This window comes from Bolinopsis microptera, chromosome 4 (assembly GCF_026151205.1).
Source record: "Bolinopsis microptera isolate Bmic1 chromosome 4, MBARI_Bmic_1.0, whole genome shotgun sequence".
NCBI lineage: Eukaryota > Metazoa > Ctenophora > Tentaculata > Lobata > Bolinopsidae > Bolinopsis > Bolinopsis microptera.
In genome coordinates this window covers 15,973,398-15,990,764 of record NC_087075.1, presented here as the reverse complement: position 1 = coordinate 15,990,764, position 17,367 = coordinate 15,973,398, and the positions used below count along the sequence as shown (strand labels likewise).

The 17,367-nt window shown below is 39.1% G+C and overlaps 1 protein-coding gene across 1 annotated transcript in view; it reads left to right on the top strand.

Annotated features, from left to right (window-relative positions):
- Positions 1-17,367, top strand: part of LOC134813846 (GRB10-interacting GYF protein 2-like) — a 30,730-nt gene that overhangs the window by 7,177 nt on the left and 6,186 nt on the right. The window contains exons 9-14 of the mRNA XM_063821724.1: positions 1,016-1,120; positions 4,422-4,525; positions 5,200-5,292; positions 6,735-6,833; positions 7,511-7,602; positions 8,625-8,729. Coding sequence (XP_063677794.1) covers positions 1,016-1,120; positions 4,422-4,525; positions 5,200-5,292; positions 6,735-6,833; positions 7,511-7,602; positions 8,625-8,729 — 598 coding nt within the window. The remainder of the gene's footprint in view (positions 1-1,015; positions 1,121-4,421; positions 4,526-5,199; positions 5,293-6,734; positions 6,834-7,510; positions 7,603-8,624; positions 8,730-17,367) is intronic.

Here is a 17,367-nt window from a genome sequence, read left to right as displayed (position 1 = left end):
TTTCGCCAATATCTCGTCAGGAGAGCATTTTAACCCTATGTCATGGGGGTTGATTCGGAATTAGCGTCCGAAAATACATTGCATCGATTGAAGTTGGTTACACTTACAACCATCGGGGGCCCTTTTAGAACAATCTCGAAGATCGACTGTAAAGTGATTTAGCACGCTCGATATTAGTATTACTCGTCAGCCAGCGCTGGCCAGCGCAATATAGTTGCGATATTATTCGTCAGCTAGCGCTGGCTAGCGCTGGCTAGCGCTGGTTAGCGCTGGCTAGCGCTGGCTAGCGCTGGCTAGCGCTAGCTGACGAGTAATAGCGCAAAAATTTTGCGCTGGATATCGATGGCCAGCGCTGGCCAGCGCTGGCCAGCGCTAGTTGTCGCTATCCAGCGCTAGTTGTCGCTATCCAGCGCTAGTTATCGAACTGTTTTCTGCGATGGCCAGTTGCGCTGGCCATCGCAAACTATCGCGTGCGACAGTGTCGCATAGCCAGCGACAACTAGCGCTGGATAGCGACAACTAGCGCTGGATGGCGACAACTAGCGCTGGATGGCGACAACTAGCGCTGGATAGCGACAATTATCGAACATATATATTTTGCGCTGGCCAGCGTTATCCAGCGCTGGATAGCGACAACTAGCGCTGGATGGCGACAACTAGCGCTGGATAGCGCTAGTTGTCGCCATCCAGCGCTAGTTGTCGCGTTTTGACTATCGCAAAAGAACCGTTCTGCTGACAAACAGTTTACTAAATTAGGTAGATAATATGTTGGAGTATCGGCAATTATAAAACACATCATCTTATCTTGATTTGTTTTTATGGCCTATGGTATAATATATTTTGAAGAGTTTGAGAAATTCAATTATATTTAAAAGTTATTCTTGTAATCGGCGTTTTACTCCAAACGCACTAGTAGATATCTCTAGCATATAATATATATATATACCAAACTCTTAAATATTTTGCATGTTTTGTAATTTCTCCAACAAAATAAACATTCCACCAATTTCCACAGAGATAATGATTCAGCAGTGTGGCCGCATACCATTCCAGCCTGAAGACAAGCAGTCGCCGCCCCCTCCGCAAACATCCCAACTAGGACACATCACTCAGCCCCCTGGTAAGTCGCCACCCCCTCCGCAAACATCTCAACTAGGACACATCACTCAGTCCCCTGGTAAGTCGCCACCCCCTCCGCAAACATCCCAACTAGGACACATCACTCAGTCCCCTGGTAAGTCGCCACCCCCTCCGCAAACATCCCAACTAGGACACATCACTCAGTCCCCTGGTAAGTCGCCCCCTCCGCAAACATCCCAACTAGGACACATCACTCAGTCCCCTGGTAAGTCGCAGCCCCCTCCGCAAACATCCCAACTAGGACACATCACTCAGCCCCCTGGTAAGTCGCCGCCCCCTCCGCAAACATCCCAACTAGGACACATCACTCAGTCCCCTGGTAAGTCGCCCCCTCCGCAAACATCCCAACTAGGACACATCACTCAGCCCCCTGGTAAGTCGCCGCCCCCTCCGCAAACATCTCAACTAGGACACATCACTCAGTCCCCTGGTAAGTCGCCGCCCCCTCCGCAAACATCCCAACTAGAACACATCACTCAGTCCCCTGGTAAGTCGTCGCCCCCTCCGCAAACATCCCAACTAGGACACATCACTCAGTCCCCTGGTAAGTCGCCACCCCCTCCGCAAACATCTCAACTAGGACACATCACTCAGCCCCCTGGTAAGTCGCCGCCCCCTCCGCAAACATCCCAACTAGGACACATCACTCAGTCCCCTGGTAAGTCGCCCCCTCCGCAAACATCCCAACTAGGACACATCACTCAGTCCCCTGGTATGTCGCCGCCCCCTCCGCAAACATCCCAACTAGGACACATCACTCAGTCCCCTGGTAAGTCGCCGCCCCCTCCGCAAACATCCCAACTAGGACATATCACTCAGCCCCCTGGTAAGTCGCCGCCCCCTCCGCAAACATCTCAACTAGGACACATCACTCAGTCCCCTGGTAAGTCGCCGCCCCCTCCGCAAACATCCCAACTAGGACACATCACTCAGTCCCCTGGTAAGTCGCCACCCCCTCCGCAAACATCCCAACTAGGACACATCACTCAGTCCCCTGGTATGTCGCCGCCCCCTCCGCAAACATCCCAACTAGGACACATCACTCAGTCCCCTGGTAAGTCGCCGCCCCCTCCGCAAACATCCCAACTAGGACACATCACTCAGTCCCCTGGTAAGTCGCCGCCCCCTCCGCAAACATCCCAACTAGGACACATCACTCAGTCCCCTGGTAAGTCGCCACCCCCTCCGCAAACATCCCAACTAGGACACATCACTCAGTCCCCTGGTAAGTCGCCCCCTGTTATTATGGTATGACGTCATCCAATAATGACGTCATCCAATAATGACGTCATCCAACGTGTTCTATGGCATGTGGTACAATTAGTGAGATTGGACAGAACATAGAGGGAACGTGTTTCTCAGTCTTCTGAATGGCAGTTCTTCTTTTTTAGTTTTTTCAAACATATTATGTAAATACAATAAAGTATAAACCCACTTACTCACTTAGTGTCAACCAATGATAACCTTTGTGATACTCGTAATTAAATAAAGTTAATAACTTTCAAAAAATGTGAGATTATAGCATGTGATCAACATAATATTCTAATACAATTTGATCTTTGTAATGTGGGCATTAGAATTGCAAATGTCATACGAAAATACCGGACTTAAATTGCTTTACATTTCAATACTAGTACATTAGAATTCTGAAGCATGTTTCTGTTCAGGACTACATTAAAGAGCACAGTTTATGTTACTTAAACACTTCACTCTGTATATTACTCTATCTACTTCACTCTATATATTACTCTATCTACTTTACTTAAACACTTCACTCTACATATTACTCTATCTACTTTACTTACAGACTTCACTCTATATATTTCAGTAAAACTAAAGATCTATAACTTATAGTATTGTAAACAAAGTAAATCATGTAACGTTGCACTTTAGTATCATATTGCATATTGATGTGAGTGGTTTTCCTTCATATTGTGTATATTTTATACATCTTACCAAATGTCTACACTCTAAATTACAAATGCAATGCTGTACGTGTCAGTATAATTTACCTAAACCGGGGTTTCTAGACGAACTTAAAACACAATCTTGTTAAAAACTCATCCACAAACTATAATCTGAAAACTTCTAGAAATATAAGCCGCATGCTCCTAACATACCCAATAATGCAGCAGCTCCACGCAATAATAATAAGCATTTAAAGAGGCTAAGAGCAGCGAGGACCTTATACATTAAATACATTATTATACATTATACATCTCTGTACTGAGTCATGAGTGTTAGTTGTTACACCCCGCCTGTTATGTGTATTATACGTGTGAAGCTGGTTACGAGTTCTTATTGTATTCAGTGTGAACAGTGGTAGTGGAGTTAACGGGGAGGTTAAGAGGTTATTTCAGTTGAGCTTCATCATTTAATTAGATTTAATTAAATAATTGAATCACTTGAGCAGCTTAATTACATAATTGAATCGTTTAATGTCTTTAGCTACATTAACGTTAATTTACTTAGTTGAAGATCAATTTTTAACATGTGCTTGAGATAATTTTAATATTTTTAGGATGAACAACTTTTAATGACCTTCTAGACCGTAGAAATAAAAACGTGGAAATAAAAACGTTGATTAGCTTTTAATGTCAACAAAAATGAAACCTCGACTGAAAGAATTCACACATAAAAATCTAGCAGTTTAACGGTTCCATCTATATATAAGTACGTATATGTAAATAATAATAATAATAAATAGTTGTTGGTTTCCCAAAGAGAGTGCTCGACTGCATTTAAGCAGGAGCATTATAATTCGAACAATTGAACCAAATCAAATTGGCGGGCAAACGATCCGTTTCCCCATTCAGCGCAAATGTTTCAACCAACATCGGAAGAAAGTTCTTCGCTCTCATTGATAAGCACTTCCCGAAAAATCTGCTGTTACACAAAATAATCAATAGGAATACCGTGAAAATAAGCTATTGCTGCATGCCCAGTTTGGAAAGGATACTCAAAGGACACAACAAATCAGTCCTGGAGAAACAATCTGAAAAGAGAAAAGCTCCAGAAAAATAGTGTAATTGCAGAGACGCCTCAAAGTGCCCCCTAAAAGGACAATGTCTGGCCAAATGTATAGTCTACGAAGCAGCCGTTAAAACTGCATTAAACAAGGACTCGACATATATTGGATTGACAGAAAACAGCTTTAAGACACGATGGTACAATCATCGACAAAGCTTCAAAAATCCTAAGCACAGACTGAGTACCGAGCTATCAAAAGTGATATGGGACCTCAAGGATAAAAACCCCCACTAACTAACATACCCCCTCAGCAGCAGCTGTACCCGCCTGGACGACCAGTGCTAGTGGCAGTATCTGGGGGAGCACGGTGGAAACCTCCAGCAGCTATAACGGTCTCACTAACACCTTCAACGTGGTAAGTGCAAATAACCAGCAGCTATAACGGTCTTATAAACTAGAAATTTAGATTTCAGGGCCAATTTTGGTGTTTTTGGTTTGATCATTGAAGTGACCTTTTTTACTTGTGTGTAACGTAGTTGTTAGGCGTTACTAACGCGTTGCTTTCACATTATGTAACGCAGCTGTGTGTAACGCGGCTATGTGTAACGCAGCTGTGTGTAACGTGGCTGTGTGTAACGTGGCTGTGTGTAACGCGTTGCTTTCACTTTATGTAACGCAGCTGTGTGTAACGCAGCTATGTGTAACGCAGCTGTGTGTAACGTGGCTATGTGTAACGCAGCTATGTGTAACGTGGCTGTGTGTAACGTGGCTGTGTGTAACGCGTTGCTTTCACTTTATGTAACGCAGCTGTGTGTAACGCAGCTATGTGTAACGCAGCTATGTGTAACGTGGCTATGTGTAACGTGGCTATGTGTAACGTGGCTATGTGTAACGTGGCTATGTGTAACGTGGCTGTGTGTAACGCAGCTGTGTGTAACGCAGCTGTGTGTAACGCGGCTGTGTGTTACGTGGCTGTGTGTAACGTGGCTGTGTGTAACGCAGCTGTGTGTAACGTGGCTGTGTGTAACGCAGTTATGTGTAACGTGGCTGTGTGTAACGAGGCTGTGTGTAACGCTATAAAACCCGCAGGATAGTGAGCAGGTAAGGAGAGCGGAGGAGATTAAAAAGGAGATAGACAGGGCGGTGAAACTGGAACAACAACGCAAACTTGTCAAAGAAGAGGTGAAATATACTTATTAATTAATAAATTATTAGAATAAATTAATAAATTATTGCTTAAATACACTGTGGAGAAAACTACAGTGACAAGGGAAAGGTTTATTTTTCTTAAACACTACTCACTAACAAATAAATTGGGTTGTTTGTTTACTGTGTTAATGATGTCATTGTAAGACTTGATCCTGTTTTTACTCGAGTCTGTTCAGAAATATATATATATACCATATACAGGGTGTTTCAAAAATAATGTCCTGATTTTAAAAAACAATAATTTTTTTTATAAAGGAGCAAAATGCCCATTATCGGTTGCCATTAGTTCATAAAGCTTACAAATTTAATTTATTAAGCTCATTTGTTCCAGCGATTCAACTTTGTTAATTTTTTTGGCTCCGTTCCAAAACGTCGAATTTTGAGAAAAATACCATGATACCCGATCCCCATCCAAGCTCTGACTTTCTCTCTAGTGATAGGCGACTCAACTGTTGCATAGGGGTTCTCATCTGCCCAAAACCTACAATTTTGGCGATTGACATGACCGCTCAGATGAAAATGAGCCTCATCTGAAAAAAATATCTGTTTCAAGAATTCTGAGTCAGATTCGATGCGATCAGCCATCATGCTGCCAAATTCGGTCCTTTGTTCTCTATTTTTTGGAGTTTGTGTCTGTTTGATTTTAATTTTTTAGGCAAACTTCTTCAGCTCTTTCCTCAAAATTCTCCAAACTGAAGTTGTCGATAACTTAAGCTCCCTACCAAGTGTTCTGGTTGACCTCCTTGGACTGTTCTCTAATTTTCTTTGCACCCTTTTGATATTCTTCTCAGAAAGAGCAGATTTCGGCCTACCCGTACGCATGTTCTTTATCAGGGTACAATCAGTTTCTAGCTTCTTTACAAGACGTCGTATTGTCCTTTCATCATTGCTGAATTTAGACTTGTCCTTTTTCTGTAGCAAACGCCTAGCACTTGTCACACTGCTTCCACAAATCCAATAAGTCTTCACAATATCGAGTTTTGTTTCTTTTGTGAACCCCATTTTTCTCAAAATTCGACTTTTTGGAACAGAGCCAAAAAAATTAACAAAGTTGAATCGCTGGAACAAATGAGCTTAACAAATTAAATTTGTAAGCTTTATGAACTAATGGCAACCAATAATGGGCATTTTGCTCCTTTATAAAAAAATGTATTGTTTTTAAAAATCAGGACATTATTCTTGAAATACCCTGTATATATATATATATACCATAGAAAAGCAACTTACAATCTTCCCTTGATTCACTAATAGCTGCTAGTAACCATAGTAACCCCCAGTAACCAATAGTAACCACTAATATCTGCTAGGCTAACATACCCAAATCTTTTGAGATTTAGAAAGAGTTTATCTCAGCCCTAACAATCTAATATTGCTAATTAAAAATCCAAAATAATTAAAACCTTTTTAAATTTCAGGAGGAAATACAGCACTTGGCCCAGCTGGAAAACGACAAATACCTCTTAGCACAGCGACAAATCATGGAAGCAAAACTGGCTGAAGAACAACAACAACAGGTACAGGTCTAGCGTAATTAGTAATTAGACAACAGGTACAGGTCTAGCGTAATTAGTAATTAGTAATTAGACAACAGGTACAGGTCTAGCGTAATTAGTAATTAATAATTAGACAACAGGTACAGGTCTAGCGTAATTAGTAATTAGTAATTAGACAACAGGTACAGGTCTAGCGTAATTAATAATTAATAATTAGACAACAGGTACAGGTCTAGCGTTATTAGTAATTAGTAATTAGACAACAGGTACAGGTCTAGCGTAATTAGTAATTAGACAACAGGTACAGGTCTAGCGTAATTAGTAATTAGTAATTAGACAACAGGTACAGGTCTAGCGAGGGATTATTTGTAATTTTTTATTTTGAATGATAATTTAATTTGTAATTAGCAATTTGCTATTCGCTACAAGTTATAGCTTTTTAATCGCGAACATCTCTCACAAGTTAATCTGTAAAGGTCTGATACAATACAATACAATACAATACAATACAATACAATACAATACAATACAATACAATACAATACAATACAATACAATACAATACAATACAATACAATACAATACAATACAATACAATACAATACAATACAATACAATACAATACAATACAATACAATACAATACAATACAATACAATACAATACAATACAATACAATACAATAATCTGTAATTCCAGGAGGAACAGATGAGGAAGATAAGAGAGGAGGAAATATTAAAGAGCAAATTATTCGAGGAAGAAGCTGAAAAGATAAGAAAGGAAAAAGAGAGGTATGTACTAACTAGGTACTAACTAAGTACTAACTTAGTACTAACTAAGTACTAACTAAGTACTAACTAAGTACTAACTAAGTAGTAACTAAGTACTAACTAAGTACTAACTTAGTACTAACTAAGTACTAACTAAGTACTAACTAAGTATTAATTAAGTAGTAACTAAGTATTAATTAAGTACTAACTAAGTACTAACTAAGTACTAACGAAGTACTAACTAAGTACTTAATAGTTATTATTAATTAAAATTCTTCGCTAACTTCAATTTTTCATCGATTCTGAAATCATGTTTTTGTAACTTAATTAATTAATTAGCAGGTCACTGCTCTCAACAAACTTATCTTGTACTTGATGGACTGCATACTATATTATATATAATAATATTTGGTTTGGTTTGGTTTGGTTTCAAGAGCTGATACTTGCCACGTATGTCCAGGTTCATTATAATAATGTGGGACTTCTAGGCAATGAGCTTGGTTGTGGGACACACTCAACTAGGGAAGTTGAGAGGCCTCAATCAAGTCTCATTAAAGAGATATCAACAGAGTGTGAACCACTGCCAGACTTACCTTTGATTAGAGTTTGCCAGGCTCTATAAGTGTGGCAGATAGTGTCTTCTTTGTCCTATCCTATATAATAATATACTAGGCTACTGGAAATTTGGGCTATATATAGGTTTTATCCTTTTATATCTGGGTTTATTTAGAAGCATGCAATTCTGTATAATTATGTATTGTTTGAAAATATTTAGATAAGTTACTCATAATAGATAGATGTGGATTGTAGCGGGGAGTGCCGGGAGTGAGGCATTTTGTTTTGACACGTGACAGTGACTCAGGGATTTGATTGGTGTTTGATTAACTGTCAGGTATCAAAACTATATGCCTCCCACCGGTACCAGAATCCATAATTAATATAATTTAAATTATCTGCTATCAAGAGCTGACTCAGTATTGTAACTGTGTAAAACCCTCAATTATTTGTAAATGATTTCACTTTCACTAATTCACTTTCACCAGACTGGAACTAGAGCGAATAAGACAAGCAGAAAAGGTGAGACACGAGCTGGAGCAGGCTGAGAAAGCTAGATACGCACTGGAACAGGAGAGGATAAAACTTGAGAAGTAAGTTACTAGGGTTACTAGGGTTACTAGAGTTACTAGGGTTACTAGGGTTATTAGGGTTACCAGGGTTACTAAGGTGAGACACGAGCTGGAGCAGGCTGAGAAAGCTAGATACGCACTGGAACAGGAGAGGATAAAACTTGAGAAGTAAGTTAATAGGGTTACTAGGGTTACTAGGGTTACTAGGGTTACTAGGGTTACTAGGGTTACTAGAGTTACCAGGGTTACTAAGGTGAGACACGAGCTGGAGCAGGCTGAGAAAGCTAGATACGCACTGGAACAGGAGAGGATAAAACTTGAGAAGTAAGTTACTAGGGTTACTAGGGTTACTAGAGTTACTAGGGTTACTAGGGTTACTAGGGTTACTATGGTTACTATGGTGAGACACGAGCTGGAGCAGGCTGAGAAAGCTAGATACGCACTGGAACAGGAGAGGATAAAACTTGAGAAGTAAGTTTTATTTTGAAATACTTTGAGAAAGCTAGAAAGTGGAGAGGTTGTTGGTATTTTAGATTTTAAGGTGTTCTTCGTCAACTCTGTAATTTGCCGTATAAATTATGGTTTTATCTTTAAAAATATGCCGGTATACTTGACATGACATCATGGCAACCCTCGTACAAACTGTAATATAATTTGATGGCAAATTGAACTGTCAAGTCCTGATATTTGTAGATTGCTTTGTACTGTACAACTAGTAACCATAGTAACCACAGTAACCCTGGTAACCCTAGTAATCCTAGTAACCATAGTAACCCTAGTAACCATAGTAACCATAGTAACCCTGGTAATCCTAGTAACCCTAGTAACCCTAGTAACCATAGTAGCCCTAGTAACCCTAGTAACCCTAGTAACCATAGTAGCCCTAGTAACCATAGTAGCCCTAGTAACCCTAGTAACCCTAGTAACCCTAGTAACCATAGTAGCCCTAGTAACCATAGTAGCCCTAGTAACCATAGTATCCCTAGTAACCATAGTAGCCCTAGTAACCATAGTAACCCTAGTAACCAATCTGTCCACTGACCGTCTCAATCAGATAAACACGTTCTGATAAATGTGTGTCCTGCTGGCTGCTTCCTTCAGATTCCCTGCATGTTAAGAATGTATTGTTAATCAGCTCACATTTCAAATGGAATGAGCGAGTAACGTCTTCTATCAAAATGTTCTGAGAGTCATTTGCCATGTATAATTCTGATGTGTTTCATGTGTGATACCTCTCAATTCATTTAGTGTTCATGTGTGATACCTCTCAATTCATTTAGTGGCTGTCAAACTACTAACTAGGGGGGGGGGGGGGGGGGGGCCGGGGGGGGGGGGGGGGGGGGGGGGCGGGGGGCGGGGGCATGGGCTTAAAAGCAGCTTAATTAAATGTGAGTTGTGGTGAAAACCAAACATCGTGTTCGCTGATCTTTAGTTGCGAGGTAGAGTTATATTTCAGCTCAATGAATAATGCATAATGTGTTAGACATATTTATTTTTGATTTTTTGATTTTGACCTGAAAATAATGAAAATTATGCCCATTTTGCCCATATCTCAAAATTTTGGCTGAAAATTGACAATCATTTGACACTTTCTTTGATGAAATGTCATCCATGACAGAAAATGTATATTATTTTAAACGGGAGCATTTAAGCGCTGCATACTTCAAACACTTCCCGAATCATTTAATATTGTCAATGGATCTAGAGTGCTCTAGAATCTCAAAAATAAGGCGCTTTGTATCATACAGTAATTAGCAGGTCCGGGGGTAACCATAGTAACCCTAGTAACCCTAGTAACCATAGTAACAGTAATTAGCAGGTTCGGGGGTAACCATAGTAACCATAGTAACCCTAGTAACCATAGTAACAGTAATTAGCAGGTCCGGGGGTAACCATAGTAACCCTAGTAACCATAGTAACAGTAATTAGCAGGTCCGGGGGTAACCATAGTAACCATAGTAACCATAGTAACCCTAGTAACCATAGTAACAGTAATTAGCAGGTCCGGGGGTAACCATAGTAACCATAGTAACCCTAGTAACCATAGTAACAGTAATTAGCAGGTCCGGGGGTAACCATAGTAACCATAGTAACCTTAGTAACCATAGTAACAGTAATTAGCAGGTCCGGGGGTAACCATAGTAACCATAGTAACCCTAGTAACCATAGTAACAGTAATTAGCAGGTCCGGGGGTAACCATAGTAACCATAGTAACCCTAGTAACCATAGTAACAGTAATTAGCAGGTCCGCCCCCCCCCCCCAAATTGTTTACAAACAATTTGTTTACCAAACAAACTCCACTTTTGAACAAAACGTGATTTTTGTATGGGTATAGAAGTTTCACTTTATTACATTATTGGTTCTAACATGAGATATCAATCATCAGAAGTATATTAGAATTTAGCTTAATTTTTTAACAGCTTAATACATAACCTGATTATATCATAGTGTTACTAGTAACCCTAGTAACCAGGCTATATCATAGTGTTACTAGTAACCCTAGTAACCAGGCTATATCATAGTGTTGTACTAGTAACCCTAGTAACCAGGCTATATCATAGTGTTACTAGTAACCCTAGTAACCCTAGTAACCCTAGTAACCACACTATATCATAGTGTTATCGAGATAACTCAAATTGAGATTCACGTACTATAGTTTAACATCAAAACCAGTATTTAAGTGCAGCTAAATCTGTTGCCGTTGGCCGCACACAACGAACTTTTAGCTGTTTACCGCACACATTCACTCTAACAATCGTTTTCCACACTTTTCCGCACAAATCTAAAATTCTTGCACAATTTTAGATAAAGAACCAATGACCCACCTAATTTTGGGAGATTTTGAGGCTAGTTAGAGATACCATATACACCGTGATATTGTGGTTACTAGGGTTACTAGTAACACTATGATAGTCTGGTTACTAGGGTTACTAGGGTTACCATATTCACCGTAATTGGATCTGCCTATTAATTATTCGACTGCTTTTGGACGGTTATAGTTGGGTTAGCAAGTTAGAATAAGATTTCGGCCCCCCTATTGTTAATGATATGGTTTAATTATATAGCTGTGGTCAGTTTACTACCGCCCTCATCAGATAAACATTTCACGTGTGGCAGTGCAATTGTTTCATATTCTAGCTCAAACTTGGCTCTCCTTCAGGACATGTTCAAACCTGGTTGGTGGTTTTGTTTCACTGCCAAAATGGGCGATTTTCTCATTTTTACAATAACTCCATTAATAATTACTCGATGGTCTTGAAACTTTCAGAGATGATTATAATTGTGATAACAAATAGTCTCAGGTCATCGGCTATGAATAATATTGTAAAATGGCCCAGTTATGTTGAAAAATGTAACATTTGGTTACACTTTTCAATGGCTCAGCCAATTATTAAATTTTAAAGATTCTTGCTTCACAAAAATGTACTTTAGGTATTTGCTTAGCTGTGGAATGAAAAAAGGCCCACTTTTGATTTCATAAAAAGGCCCAAAATGGACATTTTGTAACATCTTGTTTTCATGAATCTATCTTTATAGTTTGTTACAACCACAGCTAGTGTACGATATGTATTTAACTCTCAAACCAGGTTATTAGTGCAGCAATTCTTGTATAAAGGCATTACCACAATCTTGGTATATGGTTCATAATCAATAAAAGGCCCATTTCTTTGAATAACGTAACATGGTTACAAATGAGTATGTTTATATACAGAGTTGTTTGATCTAGTATTGGTTTTAAGTTGGTTGATGCATTAAAATAAAGACATGAAACAACTTAACAAATTAAAAAAATTATAATTGGGACCAAATTATTGAATTTTGTAACAATTTAAATGTAATGTAATTTAAATTGACAATCCGCGACAGAACGCGGTATATTTAATCAAATGAATATAGCTAATTAGATTAAAGGTTGGATATTTAAAAACTTTTAATTTATATATCAAATTGTATAGAAAATAGAAATTGGGCCCTATATATTGAAATTTGTAACAATAAAATGCCAGGTCACGAGTTTATCCACTGAAATGGCAGAGTTCCATGTCCATCTGTGGACTTACAAAATTCAATGTTTTGGGCCCAAGTACAAAATATGGTCAATAATATGGTTGATGGAACCCTCATGACCTAGGCAAACTGGTCTGAACTTCAAAAACTATAATATAGCTTGCCGAACACCCCTCACACTAGGATACATACTATATATACTATACTCTATACATTTACTTTCTATTGTTACATTATTCAAGTTCCGCAGCCATTTTATCAAATTATACGAATAAGGATTGCTTTACAATTCTGTATGAGAATCTAAAAACCATGTTACCAGTACAAGAATATATTGAACATTACAGATATGAGCTTTGTAGTCAAAACATAAATATGTTACAAAATTCAATGTTTTGGGCCCAAGTACAAAATTTTGTCAAGAATATGGTTGATGGAATCCTTTGTGACCTGGAAAAACTGGTCTGAACTTCAAAAACTATAATATAGCTTACCTAACACCCCTCACACTAGGATACATACCCTATACACTTACTTTCTAATGTTACATAATTCAAGTTCCGCAGCCATTTTATCAAATTGTATGAATAAGGATCGCTTCAGAATTTTGTATGAGAATCTAAAAACCATGTTACCAATACAAAAATATATTGAATATTCCAGATATGACCTTGGCAGTGAAAACATAAATATGTTACAGAATTCAATGTTTTGGGCCCAAGTACAAAATTTAGTCAAGAATATGGTTGATGGAACCCTTTGTGACCTAGAAAAACTGGTCTGAACTTGAAAAACTATCAAAAAGCTTCTCTAAAAACCCATTGAAAAAGTGTAACATAGAAATGTGTTACAAAATTCAATATCCAGGGCCCCCAACTAAACTGCTATATCTCAGGACCTGAATATGTTACAAAAATTCTGATTCAGGGGTGCCCTCAGTCAAAGGGTCTAGTTTTTGTCAGTAGTTTCAGTTTTTCTTAAAATGTTACAGATTTCAATCTGGGGGCCCAGAAGTAATGAGTGGGAAAAATGAAACAAAACCACCAACCAGGTTTGAACACGTCCTTCAAAGTTTTATCAGTTTTCAAGAAAACAACAATTTCAAGGTTTGGCACCGGTTGTCTCTTAATAAGTCTTTGTGTTTTTGTGTTTTCAGTCAAGACTTTCCCTCATCGCATCATGACTAATATGCACGGAGTACTATTATACTGGGGGTGGAGTTTGTTGACATACCACTACTATAATTGTGCACCAAAGAAATATATCCATTATATTGGTTCCGATGTAATAATGAGGGACAGTCTAAACTTGAAAGTTTGAGAGCTGGAAGATTAAACAATTGGTTAGGTCGTCAAATTTAGCCCTCGGTGCAAGACCGACGATAATGAAACTTCTAGATAATTGAACAATGTAGTTGAGATTTGAATCTAAAGGATTGAGACATTCAGGGCAAAACGAGTGAGGACTATTGTTATGCAGCTGTTACGTACCGACTCAAAAACGGCTGAATCCCCGCCTAGAAAGAAAACTCACAGTTTACTTAGTCATAAATTACTTCGACTTGGCGATTCAAATTTGTTTACTCCTATCAACTTAACCCTCTCGAGCAATGAAACATTTCTGCGCATCTGTAGTTTTGCTAACACTTTTAGTGTTAATCGTTACTTCGTACGAGTGTCCATTGAAGAAGAAGAAGCTCAACAAGAAAATCAAGCAGTACAACAGGAAGTGCCTACAGAAAGGTTTCCAGTCGTCTCTGGGCTGTGAATCCAGCGATGGTCAGTTAAAGAAAAAGGCTTCGAGGAAATGCGGTAAACTTGAACAAGTCCTGAAAAAGTGTGGCCACACTTGCCCAACTGATGGAAACTGGAGCGATTTCGGGGATTGGTCAGACTGCTCGGCTGCTTGCGGAGGAGGATCCCAGAAGAGAACGAGAAGCTGCTCCGACCCAGCCCCTGCTAACGGTGGATCTAACTGTGTAGGAGATGCTGAGGAGACACAAGAATGCAACGATCAGCCTTGCATAATCGATGGGAAGTGGAGTGATTTCGGGGATTGGTCAGACTGCTCGGCTGCTTGCGGAGGAGGATCCCAGAAGAGAAGGAGAAGCTGCTCCGACCCAGCCCCTGCTAACGGTGGATCTAACTGTGTAGGAGATGCTGAGGAGACACAAGAATGCAACGATCAGCCTTGCATAATCGATGGGAAGTGGAGTGATTTCGGGGATTGGTCAGACTGCTCGGCTGCTTGCGGAGGAGGATCCCAGAAGAGAACGAGAAGCTGCTCCGACCCAGCCCCTGCTAACGGTGGATCTAACTGTGTAGGAGATGCTGAGGAGACACAAGAATGCAACGACCAGCCTTGCGAATACTCGTTAAAGGTATTCTGTGACGATCATACAACAGTTTATATAGATGGAGTTCAGAAGTACACAGACACAAACTGGCAGGCACTAGCGTCACTCAGTGTTCCATCACCCACCCGGGTCATAGCAGTTAAATGTTACAATGGTGGTGGTGGCTATGGTATCGTAGCAGGCATGAAGGATGCGGAAGGAAACGATTTCATGGTCTCGGACAATTCCTGGAGATGTGCTGGAGTGGAGGAGAGTGGCTGGGAAAAACCTGACTTTATTGAAGGAGAAAACTGGAAGCAACCCCAAGACCGGGGTGATGGCCATTTCATGATAAGGGCAGGGAGTCCTTGGAACCAGATTAACTCTGCCGACAGAAGATCAATCTGGTCAAGCGGAGGTGGAAATGATAAAACAGCATACTGCCGGAAGATACTAATCTAAAACCCTCTACAGCTGCATACCCCTCTTTAACTGCTTCTGAGAGTAAGATGAGGGGTCATGGACATTGGAATTAAACCTTAAACTGGTCTTAAACGACCTTGTTACCATGGTTAGTTGGTTACCATGGTTACCTTGTTACCATGGTTACCTTGTTACCATGGTTACCTTGTTACCATGGTTACCTTGTTACCATGGTTACCTTGTTACCATGGTTAGTTGGTTACCATGGTTACCTTGTTACCATGGTTACCTTGTTACCATGGTTACCTTGTTACCATGGTTACCTTGTTACCATGGTTACCTTGTTACCATGGTTACCTTGTTACCATGGTTACCTTGTTACCATGGTTACCTTGTTACCATGGTTACCTTGTTACCACGGTTACCTTGTTACCATGGTTACCTTGCATGATTCCGGATGATTTATCTCTTAGTGTGAACTACATCGTAAAATTAGAACTTCGAGTGCACTTAAATTTCTAATTTTCATACAAATTTATTCGGAACCGAAAAGGAGGCTGCTACCTTCTTTTTTAACATAACCATTAACCATGTGTTCGACGTTGGTTTTGCAAATCAAGGGGAAGGGGACACCTACCGTTTCAAATATATAAGAAAAGCAACTACAAGAATGTGGTTTTCAAAACTGAAAATTGCCTTAATATGTTATGAAAAGGAAACTATGTTATGAAAAGGAAACCTGATATTAACCTTCGAAATTTGAATTGCACTGGAATGTTTAATTTTACGATGGGTTCTTAAAACTTTAAAACAAAGCAGTGATTTGGATGGTTTTTTTAGTGGACAATGAAAGATCTTGTTTTAAAAAGCGCATATAATTGTTGTTTTTAAGAAAAAAAATAGAAAAATAACCTTTTTTATCTTTGTCCGCCTTTTTTCCATCCAGTTGCTGCCCTAAAAAACAGTTAATACCGCTATATCTACACTTTATCTACACTCCTTTTCACTGTTTTCTTGTATTCATTTATTAATTATTTTACGAAGATTTGTGCTCAATTTGTGCTGTCTTACTTTATGTCAATGACAAAATTAGGCGGAATTGTGGAAGCCACGTGGAAAGTGGTCCGACATCACTCACTCATTTCCAGGAAGGGGAGCATTTCATTAGTAACCATTAGTAAGTTAGTAACCATTAGTAACCATTAGTAACCACTAGTCACTCATTTCCAGGAAGGGGAGCATTTCATTCCACTTTTTAGTTTAGTTGTAGTATTGATGAAGGAGCACACAAGTAGTAGTATTTGTGAAGGAGCACACAATTATTAGTAGTTCCAGTAAAAGTTTACTAAGATATTACTAGAGTAGTTGATATCTAGAATATCTAGAATCAGTTGCTAAATTTTACAGTAATTCATAATCTTCTGAATTTGGTTTTGAATTAATGTGGTCATTTTTGAATTACAGTTAAAGATTAAATGTATGCTTATTGTAGAACTAAAAACAAAAAAACCAACCAAAAAACCAAAAGAAACCTGAAAAACAAATCCCTTAGAGAAAAAAAATCGTCAGTACAGATTGGATTGAATTTTTTGGGTTTTTGGGTTACAAACATTTAGTTGGAGCAAATTTGTAACTTTCGGGGATCTTAAGTCTACAATGTGTTAGAATATCTGGATGTTGTGTATAGTAATAATATTTTGGTGTTAAAAGATATCGAGTACTAAAAGAGTAGCCAAAGAAATAGTTTTTATAGAAAAGCATCCTTGTTACCATGATTTGATTTAAAACTTTTACAAAATAGCAAGTATACAAATGTACAGCAATTCGAACAAACATATAAAATGGGCCGAAATGTATAAATGCTAAAAAGCGTGGGTCAGTGAAACAAGTA